A 20289-nucleotide genomic window follows, 5' to 3' on the forward strand; every position below is an offset into this window, starting at 1 on the left:
AAATGAAGAGATTATGAAGTACAAATACAGTGGTACCTTGGGATACGAACTTAATTCGTTCCACAAGGTTGTTCGAGTGCTGATACCAAACGAATTTGTTCCCACAAGGAATAATGTAAATTAGATTAATCTGTTTCAAAAGCACTTACATAATTGTTCGAGTTTTGAGCTGTTCATATCCTGAGGTACCACTGAATATCTGCATATAAAATGTAACAAACAAACTTGAAGGGAGTCATACAGCAAGTGAGGAATTGGGAGACAATCAAGTTTCATCCAAGGAAGGGGAGGACAGGTCCAGTTCCTTAGATCAGAAGCCACTTATACGCATCAAAGAACCTCCTTCGAGGGAAAATTGAGTTACAAAGCAAGGCAAAGTAAATAGATTTAAAGAGAAATAATGATTAATAGTTTCATAACATCCAGAGAGAGAGAGAGATTCACTTGGGAAATTGTATCGCAAAAGCTGTGCTAACTCAATAATTGTCGCACAATACCGCACGCTGAAAGTTTGCTGATGTCGGGAAAAGTGCTGATGCCAAGAGTAGGACTCTCATGTGGAACACATTGTTGCACAAAACTCAATTCTCCAAATGATACAATAGAAGTTCTAAGAATTAAATTGGAAAACAGGAATCTTAGAATCTTAGTCAAAATCATCTCAATTTCTGTAATATGTCTTCCATTCTATAAAATGTAAATACCATATGAAAATACAGTGCAAAGTCTGTTTTAATCCAAAAACACGGTCAAAATTTTTTTTTTCTCAATACACACTGTGTGCTGCAGGATTTTTTTTATACTGCGCACACTGACCACAAAGACCCATTCTTTCATATGTAAGCCTACCAGCTTTCTCTCACTAGATTTGAGGGCACTAGAATTTAGGCGTACTAGTACGTCAAAAACCCTGGGGCGTAAGCCGTACTAGTACGGCCGAAACCCTGAAAGGGCTAAATAAGAGATAAGATTTTGTTCGGATTTTTAACCCCGGAGGGTTAGCCACCCAGGATAACCCAAGAAAGTCAGTGAGTCATCGAGGACTGTCTAACTTATTTCCATTGGGGTCCTTAATCTTGTCCCCCAGGATGCGACCCACACCAGTCGACTAACACCCAGGTACCTATTTGCTGCTAGGTGAACAGGACAACAGGTGTAAGGAAACGTGTCGAATGTTTCCACCCGCCGGGAATCGAACCCGAGCCCTCCGTGTGTGAAGCGGGAGCTTTAGCCACCAGGCCACCCCGGCTCTGTGTTTTACATGGCACAATATATATACACTGAGAGGGTTACCAGCATGATTTGTGTATATATACTGAGAGCTTATTTTAATCCCTATTTTAGGGATTAAAGTATTTTTGACTGGTGGTGAACATGTTACGTACATCTAGTTGCCTTAATGACCCGAGTGTAGTGATGGGCTTTCTCAGCTGTTAACCAATTATTCATTAATATAACGACTGGTTTTATATTTTTTCCTTTATATTTACTTATTTTAATGTGTGTCTTTTTTACACTAGACTGTACAGGTTAAGAGCTTATTTTAAACTCAAACCCTATCTCAGGTAGAAATAATATGATCTTTGGGATGCCACCCACAACAGTTACCTAGTACCCTACTAACTGCTAAGTGAACAGGGACAACAGGTATAAGGAAACATGCCCAGCATTCCCACCTGTGCCAGAAATGAACCCAGGTATATCAGTTGTGAGCCGAGGACACTGCTACTTGGGCCACCAGCTACACTGTCATCTACTTAAATATTGGTAAAGTTATGCCATTCATTTTTTTATATTTTTATAGTATACAGTGGAACCTTGATTTTTGTATGCTGTGGTTTTCATGGGATTCGGTTTTTGACGACTTTTTTTCATCAAAATTTTGTCCCAGTTTTTGTACACCTGCTCGGATTTTATAGAGTTGACAATGGTCTGCCATACCAAACGCATCTGCCTACCTGCGCCCACACAAAGCATCTCATGCATTCTGACTCTGTCTGGCATTGTTTCTTGTTGAGTGAGCATTACCCTGCACATTCATCCGAAACATTTCGTAATAATTCATTGTTTTTTGTGCTTGTTTATTGAGTGTGACTGCTAAATAAGCCACCATGGGGCCAAAGAAAGTTCCGAGTGCCAACCCTTTGATAAAGAAGGCGAGAAATATGATAGAATTCAAGAAAGAACTTGTAGCAAAGTACAAAAGTGGCGTACACGTGTCCGCCAATCTCGCTAGGATGTATGGGAAGTCTGCATCAGTGTTCAATGACAATGCCTTGTCCCATTTTAGGCAAATCTTAAGGAGATGCAAGAAACAGACCTCTCTGGACAGATTTTTTTGTGTGACAGGGGTCCAGTGACTCTCAAGCTGGTCCTAGTATCAGTAAAAGACAAAGAAGGGAAGTAACCCCAGATAGGGCCTTGATACCTGAAGTCTTTATGGAGGGGGATTCCCCTTCCAAACAACATCCTCTCCTCCCTCTCCCCTCCTCACCGTCTTCCATACGCCAACAAGAGTCTTCAGTAAACATAACATTATTATTATAATAATCAAGGGGGAAGCGCTAAACCCGGAGGATTATATAGCGCCTGGGGGGGATGTGGAACTGGAGCACAGATCCAATTCCCTAAATCAAGAGCCCCTCACCAACATCAAGGAACCTTCCTTGAGGGGAGTAAACATAACAGCAATGTTAGATGTTCATTTATCCATTTTATTAGTCATTTATATTTATTTATTATTGTCTTATGTATGTAAAACTATAGTTATTCTCTATAAAATGTATTTTTTTGTTAATACTTTTGGGTGTCTGGAACGGATTAATTGGATTTACATTATTTCTTACGGGAAATATTGCTTGTTTTCATACAATTTGGTTTTCATCAGACTTTCTGGAATGAATTAATCACGAAAACCGAGGTTCCATTGTATTAACCCTTAAACGGTCCAAACGTATATATACGTTCTCTCGCATAGCGCACCAAACGTATATATACGTTTCATTTGTCATTCATTCAACATTGGCACGATAGGCCTGAGTTGCCTAGACATGAGAGAATGAGTGTGCACACTCAGTGTGCGCCATGTGAAAAAAATTGGGGATGCCTGGGTACCACATGCTCTTCTTTCCTATAAAAAAAAAAAATCTCAAAATATTCAGGGCGCTGCGCGGGTGAATGTATATATACGTTTGGACCGTTTAAGGGTTAATGTTATACTTTCATTATGTTTGCCAAACCAATTTTAGCTTCATAATTTTCAACACTCTTAATGCAGAATTTGCTTCGTAATCAAATTAATTTGCATGGGTAAAATCACATGTTCTTCTAATTGTTAAAATATAACCACGTTTTTATTAGTCATATATATTGCCATTATAGGTAATAGGTTGGTAGACAGCAGCCACCCAGGGAGGTACTACCACTCTGCTAAATGAGTGTGAAACACAAGCCTGTAATTGTTTTGCATGATAGTAGGATTGCTGGTGTCTTTTTCTGTCTCACAAACATGCAAGATTTCAGGTACATCTTGCTGCTTCTACTTACACTTAGGCCACACTACACATGCATGCACAAGCATATACAGTGGACCCCTGCATTATGAACGCATCGCGTTATGTTAAATCCTCCATACAAAGCATTTGAACGCAAAAATTTTGCCTCGCCTTACGTGATTCATTCGGGACGCATCCCACGTGTGGCCTCAGCTGCCCCGTGGGTGCCAGTGTTTACAAGCTAGCCAGTGTGGTCGCAGCTAAGCATACATTCAGTACATTTCATATTATCAGTGTTTTTAGTGCTTGTAACTGCAAAATAAGTCGTCATGGGCCCCAAGAAAGCTTCTAGTGCCAACCCTGTGGTAAAAAGAGTGAAAATTACTATGGAAATGAAGAAAGAGATAATTGCTAAGTACGAAAGTGGAGTGCGTGTCTCGGAGCTGGCCAGGTTGTATACCAAACCCCAATCAACCATCACTACTATCTTGGCCAACAAAACGGCAATCAAGGAAGCTGTTCTTGCAGAAGGTGCAAGTTTGTTTTCGAAACAGAGATCGCAAGTGATAGAAGATGTTGAGAGACTGTTATTGGTGTGGATAAACGAAAAACAGATAGCAGGAGATAGCATCTCTCAAGCAATCATATGTGAAAAGGCTAGGAAGTTGCATGATGATTTAATTAGGAAAATGCCTGCAACTAGTGGTGATGTGAGTGAATTTAAGGCCAGCAAAGGTTGGTTTGAGAGATTTAAGAATCGTAGTGGCATACATAGTGTGATAAGGCATGGTGAGGCTGCCAGTTCGGACCAAAAAGCAGCTGAAAAATATGTGAAGGAATTCGAGGAGTACATAGACAGTGAAGAATTGAAACCTGAACAAGCGTTTAATTGTGACGAAACAGACCTGTTTTGGAAGAAAATGCCAAGCAGGACCTACATTACTCAGGAGGAAAAGGCACTCCCAGGACATAAGCCTATGAAAGACAGGCTTACTCTTTTGATGTGTGCTAATGCTAGTTGTGATTGCAAAGTGAAGCCTTTATTGGTGTATCACTTTGAAACTCCCAGAGCATTCAGGCAAAACAATGTCCTCAAGTCTAATTTGTGTGTGCTGTGGAGGGCAGACAGTAAGGCATGGGTCACTAGGGACTTTTTCTATGACTGGTTACACAATGCATTTGCCCCCACTGTGAAAAATTACCTAATGGAAAAGAAATTGGACCTTAAGTGCCTCCTGGTATTAGACAATGCTCCTGGTCATCCTTCAGACTTGGCAGAGCGACTTTCTGGGGACATGAGCTTCATTAAGGTCAAGTTTTTGCCTCCTAATACCACTTGTCTCCTGCAACCCATGGACCAGCAGGTCATTTCAAACTTAAAAAAACTCTACACAAAAGCTATGTTTCAAAAATGCTTTGAAGTGACCTCAGACACTCGATTGACTCTAGAGAGTATTGGAAAGATCACTTTAGTATCCTCAGTTGTGTAATCCTTATAGGTAAGGCATGGGAGGGAGTGACTAAGAGGACCTTGAACTCTGCTTGGAAGAAACTGTGGCCACAGTGTGTAGAAGAAAGCGATTTTGAAGGGTTTGGGGCTAACCCTGAGAAGCATATGCCAGTTGTGGAATCCATTGTGGCATTGGGGAAGTCCTTGGGGTTGGAGGTTAGTGGGGAAGATGTGGAAGAGTTGGTGAAGGAGGACATTGAAGAACTAACCACTGATGAGCTGCAAGATCATCTTCAACAGCAAGAGGCCAGACCTGAGGAAACTGCTTCAGAGGAGGGGAGAGAGAAATTGAGGAAGTTGCCTACTTCAAAGATTAAGGAAATGTGTGCAAAGTGGGTTGAACTGCAAACCTTTATGGATGAAAATCACCCTGACACAGCTACTGCAAGCCGTGTTGGCAACCCGTACAATGACAATGTTATGGCCCATTTTAGGAAAGCCTTAAAGGAACGGAAGGTACAGAGCTCTATGGACAGATTTGTTGTGCGACAGAGGTCCAGTGACTCTCAAGCTGGTCCTAGTGGCATTAAAAGAAGAAGGGAAGTAACCTCAGAAAAGGACTTGCTACCTCAAGTCCTAATGGAAGGGGATTCCCCTTCTAAACAATAGGTTCAACAATCTCCCCTCCTCCCATCCCATCAATCATCACCAGATTTAATAACCTTTATGGATGAAAATCACCCTGACACAGCTACTGCAAGCCGTGTTGGCAACCCGTACAATGACAATGTTATGGCCCATTTTAGGAAAGCCTTAAAGGAACGGAAGGTACAGAGCTCCATGGACAGATTTGTTGTGCGACAGAGGTCCAGTGACTCTCAAGCTGGTCCTAGTGGCATTAAAAGAAGAAGGGAAGTAACCTCAGAAAAGGACTTGCTACCTCAAGTCCTAATGGAAGGGGATTCCCCTTCTAAACAATAGGTTCAACAATCTCCCCTCCTCCCATCCCATCAATCATCACCAGATCTTCAATAAAGGTAAATGTCATGTATTCTATTCTTAGTAGTAATTGTGCATGTCTTCTTCAGTTTGTGTGTATTAAAATTAATATTTCATGTGGTAAAATTTTTTTTTTTTTTCATACCTTGGGGTGTCAGGAACGGATTAATTTGATTTCCATTATTTCTTATGGGGAAAATTAATTCGGCTAACGATAATTTCGGCTTACGATGAGCTCTCAGGAATGGATTAATATCGTAAGGCGGGGCCCCACTGTATTATTATTATTTTTTTTATTAACACATCGGCAGATTCCCACCAAGGCAGGGTGGCCCGAAAAAGAAAAACTTTCATCATCATTCACTCCATCACTGTCTTGCCAGAGGGGTGCTTTACACTACAGTTATAAAACTGCAACATTAACACCCCTCCTTCAGAGTGTAGACACTGTACTTCCCATCTCCAGGACTCAAGTTCGGTCTGCCTGTTTCCCTGAATCCCTTCAGAAATGTTACTTTGCTCATACTCCAACAGCACGTCAAGTATTAAAAACCATTTGTCTCCATTCACTCCTATCAAATACACTCATGCACACTTGCTGGAAGTGCAAGCCCCTCGCACACAAAACCTCTTTTACCCCCTCCCTCCAACCCTTCCTAGGCCAACCCCTACCCCGCCTTCCCTCCACTACCGATTTATACACTCTCGAAGTCATTCTGTTTTGTTCCATTCTCTCTACATGTCCGAACCACCTTAACAACCCCTCCTCAGCCATCTGGATAATAGTTTTGGTAATCCCACACCTTCTCCTAATTTCCGAACTACGAATTCTCTGCATTATATTCACACCACACATTGCCCTCAGACATGACATCTCCACTGCCTCCAGCCTTCTCCTCTTTGCAACATTCAACACCCATGCTTCACACCCATACAAGAGTGTTGGTAAAACTATACTCTCATACATTCCCCTTTTTGCTTCCACGGACAAAGGTCTTTGTCTCCATAGACTCCTAAGTGCACCACTCGCCCTTTTCCCCTCATCAATTCCGTGATTCACCTCATCCTTCATAGACCCATCTACTGACACGTCCACTCCTAAATATCTGAATACATTCACCTCCTCCATACTCTCTCCCTTCCAATCTGATATCCAGTCTTTTGTCACCTAATCTTTTTATCCTCATAACCTTACTCTTTCCTATATTCACTTTTAACTTTCTTCTTTTACATACCCTACCAAATTCATCCACCAACCTCTGCAACTTCTCTTCAGAATCTCCCAAAAGCACCGTGTCATCAGCAAAGAGCAACTGTGACAACTCCCACTTTGTGTTTGATTCTTTATCTTTTAACTCCACACCTCTTGCCAAGACCCTCGCATTCACTTCTCTTACAACCCCATCTATAAATATATTGAACAACCAGGGTGACATCACACATCCTTGTCTAAGGCCTACTTTTACTGGGAAATAATCTCCCTCTCTCCTACATACTCTAACCTGTGCCTCACTATCCTCGTAAAAACTCTTCACTGCTTTCAGTAACCTACCTCCTATACCATACACCTGCAATATCTGCCACATTGCCCTCCTATCCACCCTGTCATATGCCTTTTCTAAATCCATAAATGCCACAAAAACCTCTTTACCCTTATCTAAATACTGTTCACGTATATGTTTCACTGTAAACACTTGGTCTACACACCCCTACCTTTCCTAAAGCCTCCTTGTTCATCTGCTATCCTACTCTGTCTTACTCTTAATTCTTTCAATAATAACTCTACCATACACTTTACCAGGTATACTCAACAAACTTATCCCCCTATAATTTTTGCACTCTCTTTTATCCCCTTTGCCTCTATACAAAGGAACTATGCATGCTCTCTGCCAATCCCTAGGTACCTTACCCTCTTCCATACATTTATTAAATAATAGCACCAACCACTCCAAAACTATATCCCCTCCTGCTTTTAACATTTCTGTCTTTATTTCATCAATCCCAGCTGCCTTACCCCCTTTCATTCTACCCACTGCCTCACGAACTTCCCCCACACTCACAACTGGCTCTTCCTCACTCCTACAAGATGTTATTCCTCCTTGCCCTATTCATGAAATCACAGCTTCCCTATCTTCATCAACATTTAACAATTCATCAGTATATTCCCTCCATCTTTCCGATACCTCTAACTCTTCATTTAATAACTCTCCTCTCCAATTTTTAACTGTCAAATCCATTTGTTCCCTAGGCTTCCTCAACTTATTAATCTCACTCCAAAACTTTTTCTTATTTTCAACAAAATTTGTTGATAACATCTCACCCACTCTCTCATTTGCTCTCTTTTTACATTGCTTCACCACTCTCTTAATCTCTCTCTTCCTCTCCATGTACTCTTCCCTCCTTGTATTACTTCTACTTTGTAAAAACCTCTCATATGCTAACTTTTTCTCCCTTACTACTCTCTTTACATCATCATTCCACCAATCGCTCTTCTTCCCTCTCACACCCACTTTCCTGTAACCACAAACTTCTGCTGAACACACTACCCCATACATCTTCGACCCCATTGCCTATACTCTCACTAGCCCATCTATCCTCCAATAGTTGTTTATATCTTACCCTAACTGCCTCCTCTTTTAGTTTATACACCTTCACCTCTCTCTTACTTGCTGCTTCTATTTTCCTTGTATCCCATCTACCTTTTACTCTCACTGTAGCTACAACTAGAAAGTGATCTGATATATCTGTGGCCCCTCTATAAACTTGTACATCCTGAAGTCTACTCAACAGTCTTTTATCTACCAATACATAGTCCAACAAAACTACTGTCATTATGCCCTAAAGATGCTAGACTGCTGATTCAGCTCCAGAACTAAATAAGAAATATCCATTGGCCCTTTTTTATTGATCTAAGATGCTGTAGACCACATCGTACTGCTGAACATAAGGCATTGTGCAATCAAGAAGGCATGCTCTCACTTGCATATAACTCACTTTACTGACAATGACACTGCTTCATTAACCCAAGCTATCAGTGTAGGGGTACCTCTGGGTAGTGTCCTTGACTCATTATTATTCCTCATCTATATCAGTGACCCACCAAATGCCTCACAGGAACCTAAACCAGTCCTATTTGAAGATGACCTCACATTTGTCATATCCAATCCAGATCCCGTTGTTTTCGACAATAGTCACCAAGGAGCTTGGTAAAGTTTTCTATCAACAAACTTACACTATTGACTAAAAACTTTCATGGTGTCTATGAATAAAGCTAAATATACTTATTTCAACAATAATAAATAATACACAGACAAGACATAGGAAAGTTCTTAGAGATAACCTTGACTGCAACTTGACACAACACTTGCATCCAACGCGCACGTAAGAAAATTAAAAAACTGGGCATTCTACGTAAAACATCCTATGTTCCTCAAACATTACTCACCCTGTACTACTCCATAATATATCCCTACCTAACTTATGGAATCTGTGCCTGGGATCTACTTCAGCAAATCAACTAAAACCCTTTTGTTAATCTACAAAAGTCAGCTGTTAGAATAATCAATCAGTCAGGTTCCAGACAACACCCCTTCCCTCCCACTATTCAGACTTAATTTACCCAACGTACAACAAATCCATGTCTGTTACTGTTTTATATTTCTTTCAACACACCGGCCGTATCCCACCGAGGCGGGGTGACCCAAAAGGAAAAGCTAAAGTTTCTCCTTTTACATTTAGTAATATATACAGGAGAAGAGGTTACTAGCTCCTTGCTCCCGGCATTTTAGTCGCCTCTTACAACACGCATGTCTTATGGAGGAAGAATTCTGTTCCACTTCCCCATGGAGATAAGAGGAAATAAACAAGAATAAGAACTAGAAAGAAAATAGAAGAAAACCCAGAGGGGTGTGTATATATGTGCTTGTACATGTATGTGTAGTGTGACCTAAGTGTAAGTAGAAGTAGCAAGACATACCTGAAATCTTGCATGTTTATGAGACAGAAAAAAGGACACCAGCAATCCTACCATCATGTAAAACAATTACAGGCTTTCGTTTTACACTCACTTGGCAGGACGGTAGTACCTCCCTGGGAGGTTGCTGTCTACCAACCTACTACCTATAACTGTTTTATATGTATATATATATATATATATATATATATATATATATATATATATATATATATATATATATATATATATATATATATATATATATATATATATATATTTATTTATTATCACACCGGCCGATTCCCACCAAGGCAGGGTGGCCCGAAAAAGAAAAACTTTCACCATCATTCACTCCATCACTGTCTTGCCAGAAGGGTGCTTTACACTACAGTTTTTAAACTGCAACAATAACACCCCTCCTTCAGAGTGCAGGCACTGTACTTCCCATCTCCAGGACTCAAGTCCGGCCTGCCGGTTTCCCTGAATCCCTTCATAAATGTTACTTTGCTCACACTCCAACGGCACGTCAAGTATTAAAAACCATTTGTCTCCATTCACTCCTATCAAACACGCTCACGCATGCCTGCTGGAAGTCCAAGCCCCTCGCACACAAAACCTCCTTTACCCCCTCCCTCCAACCCTTCCTAGGCCGACCCCTACCCCGCCTTCCTTCCACTACAGACTGATACACTCTTGAAGTCATTCTGTTTCGCTCCATTCTCTCTACATGTCCGAACCACCTCAACAACCCTTCCTCAGCCCTCTGGACAACAGTTTTGGTAATCCCGCACCTCCTCCTAACTTCCAAACTACGAATTCTCTGCATTATATTCACACCACACATTGCCCTCAGACATGACATCTCCACTGCCTCCAGCCTTCTCCTCGCTGCAACATTCATCACCCACGCTTCACACCCATATAAGAGCGTTGGTAAAACTATACTCTCATACATTCCCCTCTTTGCCTCCAAGGACAAAGTTCTTTGTCTCCACAGACTCCTAAGTGCACCACTCACTCTTTTTCCCTCATCAATTCTATGATTCACCTCATCTTTCATAGACCCATCCGCTGACACGTCCACTCCCAAATATCTGAATACGTTCACCTCCTCCATACTCTCTCCCTCCAATCTGATATTCAATCTTTCATCACCTAATCTTTTTGTTATCCTCATAACCTTACTCTTTCCTGTATTCACCTTTAATTTTCTTCTTTTGCACACCCTACCAAATTCATCCACCAATCTCTGCAACTTCTCTTCAGAATCTCCCAAGAGCACAGTGTCATCAGCAAAGAGCAGCTGTGACAACTCCCACTTTGTGTGTGATTCTTTATCTTTTAACTCCACGCCTCTTGCCAAGACCCTCGCATTTACTTCTCTTACAACCCCATCTATAAATATATTAAACAACCACGGTGACATCACACATCCTTGTCTAAGGCCTACTTTTACTGGGAAAAAATTTCCCTCTTTCCTACATACTCTAACTTGAGCCTCACTATCCTCGTAAAAACTCTTCACTGCTTTCAGTAACCTACCTCCTACACCATACACTTGCAACATCTGCCACATTGCCCCCCTATCCACCCTGTCATACGCCTTTTCCAAATCCATAAATGCCACAAAGACCTCTTTAGCCTTATCTAAATACTGTTCACTTATATGTTTCACTGTAAACACCTGGTCCACACACCCCCTACCTTTCCTAAAGCCTCCTTGTTCATCTGCTATCCTATTCTCCGTCTTACTCTTAATTCTTTCAATTATAACTCTACCATACACTTTACCAGGTACACTCAACAGACTTATCCCCCTATAATTTTTGCACTCTCTTTTATCCCCTTTGCCTTTATACAAAGGAACTATGCATGCTCTCTGCCAATCCCTAGGTACCTTACCCTCTTCCATACATTTATTAAATAATTGCACCAACCACTCCAAAACTATATCCCCACCTGCTTTTAACATTTCTATCTTTATCCCATCAATCCCGGCTGCCTTACCCCCTTTCATTTTACCTACTGCCTCACGAACTTCCCCCACACTCACAACTGGCTCTTCCTCACTCCTACAAGATGTTATTCCTCCTTGCCCTATACACGAAATCACAGCTTCCCTATCTTCATCAACATTTAACAATTCCTCAAAATATTCCTTCCATCTTCCCAATACCTCTAACTCTCCATTTAATAACTCTCCTCTCCTATTTCTAACTGACAAATCCATTTGTTCTCTAGGCTTTCTTAACTTGTTAATCTCACTCCAAAACTTTTTCTTATTTTCAACAAAATTTGTTGATAACATCTCACCCACTCTCTCATTTGCTCTCTTTTTACATTGCTTCACCACTCTCTTAACTTCTCTCTTTTTCTCCATATACTCTTCCCTCCTTGCATCACTTCTACTTTGTAAAAACTTCTCATATGCTAACTTTTTCTCCCTTACTACTCTCTTTACATCATCATTCCACCAATCGCTCCTCTTCCCTCCTGCACCCACTTTCCTGTAACCACAAACTTCTGCTGAACACTCTAACACTACATTTTTAAACCTACCCCATACCTCTTCGACCCCATTGCCTATGCTCTCATTAGCCCATCTATCCTCCAATAGCTGTTTATATCTTACCCTAACTGCCTCCTCTTTTAGTTTATAAACCTTCACCTCTCTCTTCCCTGATGCTTCTATTCTCCTTGTATCCCATCTACCTTTTACTCTCAGTGTAGCTACAACTAGAAAGTGATCTGATATATCTGTGGCCCCTCTATAAACATGTACATCCTGAAGTCTACTCAACAGTCTTTTATCTACCAATACATAATCCAACAAACTACTGTCATTTCGCCCTACATCATATCGTGTATACTTATTTATCCTCTTTTTCTTAAAATATGTATTACCTATAACTAAACCCCTTTCTATACAAAGTTCAATCAAAGGGCTCCCATTATCATTTACACCTGGCACCCCAAACTTACCTACCACACCCTCTCTAAAAGTTTCTCCTACTTTAGCATTCAAGTCCCCTACCACAATTACTCTCTCACTTGGTTCAAAGGCTCCTATACATTCACTTAACATCTCCCAAAATCTCTCTCTCTCCTCTGCATTCCTCTCTTCTCCAGGTGCATACACGCTTATTATGACCCACTTCTCGCATCCAACCTTTACTTTAATCCACATAATTCTTGAATTTACACATTCATATTCTCTTTTCTCCTTCCATAACTGATCATTTAACATTACTACTACCCCTTCCTTTGCTCTAACTCTCTCAGATATATATATATATATATATATATATATATATATATATATATATATATGCAATAAAATATTCCTATTGGTAAAAAAAAAATATACTAAAAGATGGGGTGGTAGGGGAAGTGGAATATTCAAACGGCTTCAGGAAGAAATCCACATATTCTTCCTTGAAGTCTTTTTATGCACTTCTCCGAGGCAATGGGTCCCACAATTTACACCAGAGGTGGACCCCATCCTATATATATATATTATATAAAATGTATATATATATATTATATAAAATGTATATATATATTATATATATATATAAAATGTATATATATATTATATATATATATACATGTATATATATATTATATATATACATGTATACAGTGGACCCTCAACCAGCGATATTAATCCGTTCCTGAGAGCTCATCGTTAGTCAAGTTAATTTTCCCCATAAGAAACAATGGAAATCAAATTAATCTGTGCAAGACGCCCAAAAGTATTGAAAAAAACATTTTTTTACCACATGAAATATTAATTTTAATACAAACTGAAGATACATGCACAGTTACATGACACTTACCTTTATTGAAGATCTGGTGATGATTGATGGGATGAGAGGAGGGGAGAGGTGTTAGTGTTTAGAAGGGGAATCCCCTTCCATTAGCACTTGAGGCAGCAAGTCTTTTTCTGGGGTTACTTCCCTTGTTCTTTTAATGCCACTAGGACCAGCTTCAGAGTCACTGGACTTCTGTCGCACAACATATCTGTCCATAGATACCTGTACCTCTCGTTCCTTTATGACTTTCCTAAAGTGGTTCACAACATTGTCAGTGTACAGGTTGCCAACACGGCTTGAAGTAGCTGTGTCAGGGTGATTTTCATCAAAAAAGGTTTGCACTTCAAGCCACTTTGCACACATTTCCTTTATCTTAGAAGTAGGCAACTTCTTCAATTTCTCTCTCCCCTCCTCCGAAGCAGTTTCCTCAGGTCTGCCCTCTTGCTGTTCAAGATGATCTAGCAGCTCATCAGTGGTTAGTTCTTCACTGTCCTCCACCACCAACTCTTCCACATCCTCCCCACTAACCTCCAACCCCAAGGACTTCCCCAATGCCACAATGGATTCCTCAACTGGCATAGGCTTCTCGGGGTTAGCCTCAAACCCTTCAAAATCCCTTTTGTCTACACATTCTGGCCACAGTTTTTTCCAAGCAGAGTTCAATGTCCTCTTAGTCACTTCCTCCCAAGCCTTACCTATAATGTTTACACAATTGAGGATGGTAAAATGATCTTTCCAAAACTCTCTTAGAGTCAGTTGAGTTTCTGAGGTCACTACAAAGCACCTTTCAAACATACCTTTTATGTACAGTTTCTTGAAGTTGGAAATAACCTGCTGGTCCATGGGCTGCAGGAGAGGAGTGGTATTAGGAGGCAAAAACTTCACCTTAATGAAGCTCATGTCCCTAGAAAGTCGCTCTGCCACATCTGTAGGATGACCAGGGGCATTGTCTAATACCAGGAGGCACTTAAGGTCTAATTTCTTTTCAGTTAGGTAATTTTTCACATTGGGGGCAAATGCATGGTGTAACCAGTCATAGAAAAAGCCCCTAGTGACCCATGCCTTACTGTTTGCCCTCCACAGCACACACAAATTAGCCTTGAGGACATTGTTTTTCCTGAACACACTGGGGGTTTCAGAGTGATACACCAATAAAGGCTTCACTTTGCAATCACCACTAGCGTTGGCACACATCAACAGAGTAAGCCTGTCTTTCATAGGCTTATGTCCTGGGAGTGCCTTTTCCTCCTGAGTAATGCACGTCCTGCTTGGCATTTTCTTCCAAAACAGGCCTGTTTTGTCACAATTAAACACTTGTTCAGGTTTCAGTCCTTCACTGTCTATGTACTCCTTGAAGTCCTGCACATATTTTTCAGCCGATTTGTGGTCCGAACTGGCAGCCTCACCATGCCTTATCACACTATGAATGCCACTACGCTTCTTAAATCTCTCAAACCAACCTTTGCTGGCCTTAAATTCACTCACATCACTAGTTGCTGGCATTTTTTTAATTAAATCGTCATGCAACTTCCTAGCCTTTTCACATATGATCGCTTGAGAGATGCTGTCTCCTGCTATCTGTTTCTCGTTTATCCACACCAATAACAGTCTCTCAACATCTTCTATCACTTGCGATCTCAGTTTCGAAAACATAGTTGCACCTTTGGCAAGAACAGCTTCCTTGATTGCCGTTTTCTTGCCCACAATAGTAGCGATGGTTGATTGGGGTTTATTATACAACCTGACCAGCTCAGAGATATGCACTCCACTTTCATATTTATCAATGATCTCTTTCTTCATCTCCATAGTAATTCTCACCCTTTTTGCTGTAGGGTTGGCACTAGAAGCTTTCTTGGGGCCCATGGTGACTTATTTTGCAGGTGCAATCACTAAAAAGGCCGTGATAATATGAAATGTTCCAGTTGTATGTTTGGAAGCGACCGCGGTGGCTGGCTGGCTTGTAAACACTGGCACCAAAGGGACAAGTGAGGCGCGCTCAGGCCAAAGTGGACGCGTATGGTACGGAACGAATAGCGCTGGTCAGGTTTTTAAGAGCTAGTCGAGGCAAATTTTTTGCGTTAAAATGTATCGCTAGTCAGATTTATTGTTAATTGATGCCATCGCTGGTTGAGGGTTCACTGTATATATATTATATATATATATACATGTGTATATATATATATACAGTGGACCCCCGCTTAACGATCACCTCCAAATGCGACCAATTATGTAAGTGTATTTATGTAAGTGCGTTTGTACGTGTATGTTTGGGGGTCTGAAATGGACTAATCTACTTCACAATATTCCTTATGGGAAAAAATTCGGTCAGTACTGGCACCTGAACATACTACTGGAATGAAAAAAGTTCGTTAACCGGGGGTCCACTGTATATATATATATATATATATATATATATATATTGACATTATATATATATATATATATATATATATATATATATATATATATATATATATATATATATCTTCTTTTTTTTTTTTCAACAAGTCGGCCGTCTCCCACTGAGGCAGGGTGATCCAAAAAAGAAAGAAAATCCCCAAAAAGAAAATGCTTTCATCATCATTCAACACTTTCACCACACTCACACATTATCACTGTTTTTGCAGAGGTGCTCAGAATACAACAGTTTAGAAGCATGTACGTATAAAGATACACAACATATCACTCCAAACTGCCAATATCCCAAATCCCTCCTTTAAAGTGCAGGCATTGTACTTCCCATTTCCAGGACTCAAGTCCGGCCTGGCGGTTTCCCTGAACCCCTTCATAAATGTTACTTTGCTCACACTTCAACAGCACGTCAAGTATTAAAAACCATTTGTCTCCATTCACTCCTATCAAACACGCTCACGCATGCCTGCTGGAAGTCCAAGCCCCTCGCACACACAACCTCCTTTACCCCCCTCCCTCCAACCCTTCCTATGCCGACCCCTACCCTGCCTTCCTTCCACTACAGACTGATACACTCTTGAAGTCATTCTGTTTCGCTCCATTCTCTCTACATGTCTGAATCACCTCAACAATCCTTCCTCAGCCCTCTGGACAACAGTTTTGGTAATCCCGCACCTCCTCCTAACTTCCAAACTACGAATTCTCTGCATTATATTCACACCACACATTGCCCTCAGACACGACATCTCCACTGCCTCCTGTTTTTAACATGAAGAATGTTAAAAACAGCAAAAAAAATATTGCTTAAAATTATACTGCACACGAAATATAGTACTGTACCCTCAATTTTAAGTTATATTAAACATTGAAAATAAAGGAGTTAAAAAAGTACAATTTATGCAGTAGATTTTGGTCATTGTATTTTAAAAGTCCATAATACTGATGTCCATTATAATGAGGGTTTGCCATGTCAGTTAATCCATTTTAACTGTATTTCTATTGTAAAGAACAAGGTTTCTTATTTGTGGCACTTTAAGGAGAAAGTAAAATAACAACTTGTACATTCTGATAAGCTTCATCAAGAAATGTTTATAGTCTACATGGTCTATATAAAAGATTTTTTTTTTTAACATAGAACAGATTGTATGACCCTTGTGGGTTTAGCACTTTTTGATTGTAATAACACAGAACAGTGTTAAAGCATCCACCTGCAACTCCTGCACAATACAACTGACAACTTGTGTAGGATTCCTCTGGGTTTTGTTTTTCAACACTAAATTCAGTTGGCATTTTATTTTATTTTAGGGAAATGAATACTACATGAAAATGTAGAAGAGCTTAATAATACTGAATTTGGTAAGACTACACTACATGTAGAACTTTATAGGAAAATACAAACCAACAAAACTCCAAAATATATGCTGTATTAACATTAATTTTGTCATATTCAGAAGTGACACTGTTTGGGCTCCCTCACATAAAGTTGATGGGTATGCTATTATTAATTCAGATAGGCCTAAGATTACAACTTTAACATTGTGATAGCATGAAATTTTGTCACAATGAATTTATTACTTACAGCAATATATAAATAATTTATTCTCGTTTCAGAATGTCACAATTTCCATCTTGCTCGGTACTTTGTACTGGTGTGTACCACACTGAAGCAGTGATGCCTGATTCCCACAGTCTTGTGTATAATATGGAAGCATTAAGTGATAACTCTGATACACTACAAGCACACAAATCAAATTTCATACAATTTAATTACAATTATATTAAAACAGTGTCTATTATTGCTTAAAACTAAAACAAAATATTGGTTCGCCAAGACCATAGTCAATACAAAATATTGGTAAAAATAAGAGTATTGCAAAATAATTTAGAAATTACAACTGTTCCTTTTAAAAACAATTGCCAAGGTCAAAAGAATTTTTTCATAACAAATGCTGTTCATAAACAGTATTTTTACAGCACAATAATGTATTGCCCACATACGTGGTAACTGATACAGTTTACTTTATAATGCAATAAAAAACTTGGGTTGATTTAGAGCTTTAGCCAGCTGAAGCTTGCCAGTGTCCCTGCTCTTCTATGAAGAAAATTAATAATATTTAATTAAATAAAAAGATACATAAAATTACATAGAAAAACTTCAATGAGGACATGAATTGTGAAAAAAAAAAACACTTATGAGAATGCATTTAAACATACATTAAACAAACTCGTCTAAACATTATACACTACAGTACACACAAATATAAAACTAACATACAACATTCTAACCATCATTCAGTCTGAAAAGACTTTCTTTTTAATCCCTAAGACAGTATTTTTTGGCATTTCAAGTATTGTTCTTCTGTAATCACATTGCTAACACTTAAAATGTCAGTCCATTATCCTCATTTTTTTTATAAATTAAATTAAACCAAATTTTATTTTTAAAATAGTATAAAATACTGACAAATTGAAGAGTAAGATACATGGGCAACTGTTGCACATATGTCTTGCTCTTCAAATTTTTTATTTTAAAATTAAAACCTTATATAGATAAAAAAAAAAAAACAACAGATTCAGTAACTCTCAGTATAAAGAAATACGTTGCAAAATTTCCCAAATATTTTGACAGCATTGTTGTGGTCTAAAACACCCCCAAGTTCCTTTCTCAGTAACCCTTCATGTAAAACAAAAATAAAAAGTCAAGGTTACATCCTTTTAGTGAGTTATATTTAAGAACGACACTAAAAGTAATGTAGGATGAAAACTACAGGACTGGAGGATACTGGCAGTCACAATGTGGGTGGAATGGCACATACCCATAGGGTAATATAGTACCCTGGGAAGAGGAAAAGGGGGAGGCTCTGCCCAGTGACTAGCAGTGCTGGGCCTGTCCATTCACACTAAACTATGTACACTGTACATTAGGCCATGGCACATGGTCACTTGAGCGTGACTTTGTTATTTATGATCACGGTATCGTCCCCTGGGTTCTGAAGATGTACGCTGCCCGTGTGCTACTGATGATCCACTTCGATGTACATTCCTTTCTCGAGAGCTTGAGTGACGGGGTTGTTCTTGATCAAGTGCACGGGAAGAGCCATGTCGATGATCAGAGGAATACTTAGCAGATGAACGTTGTTCGTGGTAACTCCGACGTGGATCTTCCCATTCACCATATCTATCGAGACGATGTTCCTTTCCTCTACGCTCTTCAGCTTCCAAATCGTCACTTATATAACCATTATTACTATACACCTCTAGAATTGGAAGTCCATGACGTCCTCCAGTTCCATTAGCAATATCTGAACCACTACGCCGTGTTATGACTCCCTTACTCAAGCTTGACTCGCTAGACTCTTCACCAGAAGTGCCAAGACCTAAGTCTTTTTCTAGACAATTACCATCCTCCTTACTGGATGCTAGCATGGCATTAGCACCTGAAGCAAGAAAGGCTCCAGAACGACTCAGTGCCACGGGTCCTACTTGTGAAGGTGCTGCTCCATTGTGTGCTGCAGGCACACTGTGTGGCCGTGGAATCTTTAGGCTGTTAGGATCAATGTGACCTGTAGGAGAAATTTCTTGACCATGCACAAAGAATGGATGACCATTTGTTTTAGAAGGTGGTTGGTGCTTGGTTGGTTTCTTTTTACTACAGGAACCAGGACCCATAAGAGAAAGAAGAACTGGCAACAGTAAGATTCCATGCAAAGCACCAAAGAATATAACAAGGAAGACAGTCTTGAAGAAAGTGATGAATATATAGGAGGGAGCTAGGATAAGTGCTGTGATGCCTAAAATGGTTGAGAGGCCACCTTGTATTATAGGAACACCAAGGGCATACAGACATTCCTGCACACGTTCATCTGGTGTGTCCACTTTAGCTGCTAGATAGGCATAGGAAATGTGAGCAGAGAAGTCAACACTAAAACCAATACACATTATAAGATTGATCATTGAAATGGAATCTAAATTAACTCCCCATAAAGTCATGTATCCAACAACACCTATTTCAATGGACACAATGGAGAAAGCAACCCAAAGAGAGCACAGAGGATTTGGTATAAATATAAGTGAGACCACCATCATTATACCAGCAGCAAGACAGATGGCTTGTATGCTTGTTGTCCTCACTAAAACATACTGTAAAAAAAAGAAAGCACATAG

General features: G+C 39.8%; 1 protein-coding gene across 6 annotated transcripts in view; it reads right to left on the reverse strand.

The window, feature by feature from the left end:
* Nucleotides 1-17181: 17181 nt before the first annotated feature.
* The window catches only part of LOC128693519 (patched domain-containing protein 3-like), a 518850-nt gene continuing 515742 nt past the window's right edge, over nucleotides 17182-20289 (reverse strand). For all 6 annotated transcript variants that reach the window (XM_070097295.1, XM_070097293.1, XM_070097291.1 and 3 more), the window contains one exon: nucleotides 17182-20265. In XM_070097295.1, coding sequence (XP_069953396.1) covers nucleotides 19084-20265 — 1182 coding nt within the window. In that variant the 3' untranslated portion in view covers nucleotides 17182-19083. The remainder of the gene's footprint in view (nucleotides 20266-20289) is intronic.

The sequence above is a fragment of the Cherax quadricarinatus genome, chromosome 57, assembly GCF_038502225.1.
Source record: "Cherax quadricarinatus isolate ZL_2023a chromosome 57, ASM3850222v1, whole genome shotgun sequence".
In the NCBI taxonomy this organism is placed as follows: domain Eukaryota; kingdom Metazoa; phylum Arthropoda; class Malacostraca; order Decapoda; family Parastacidae; genus Cherax; species Cherax quadricarinatus.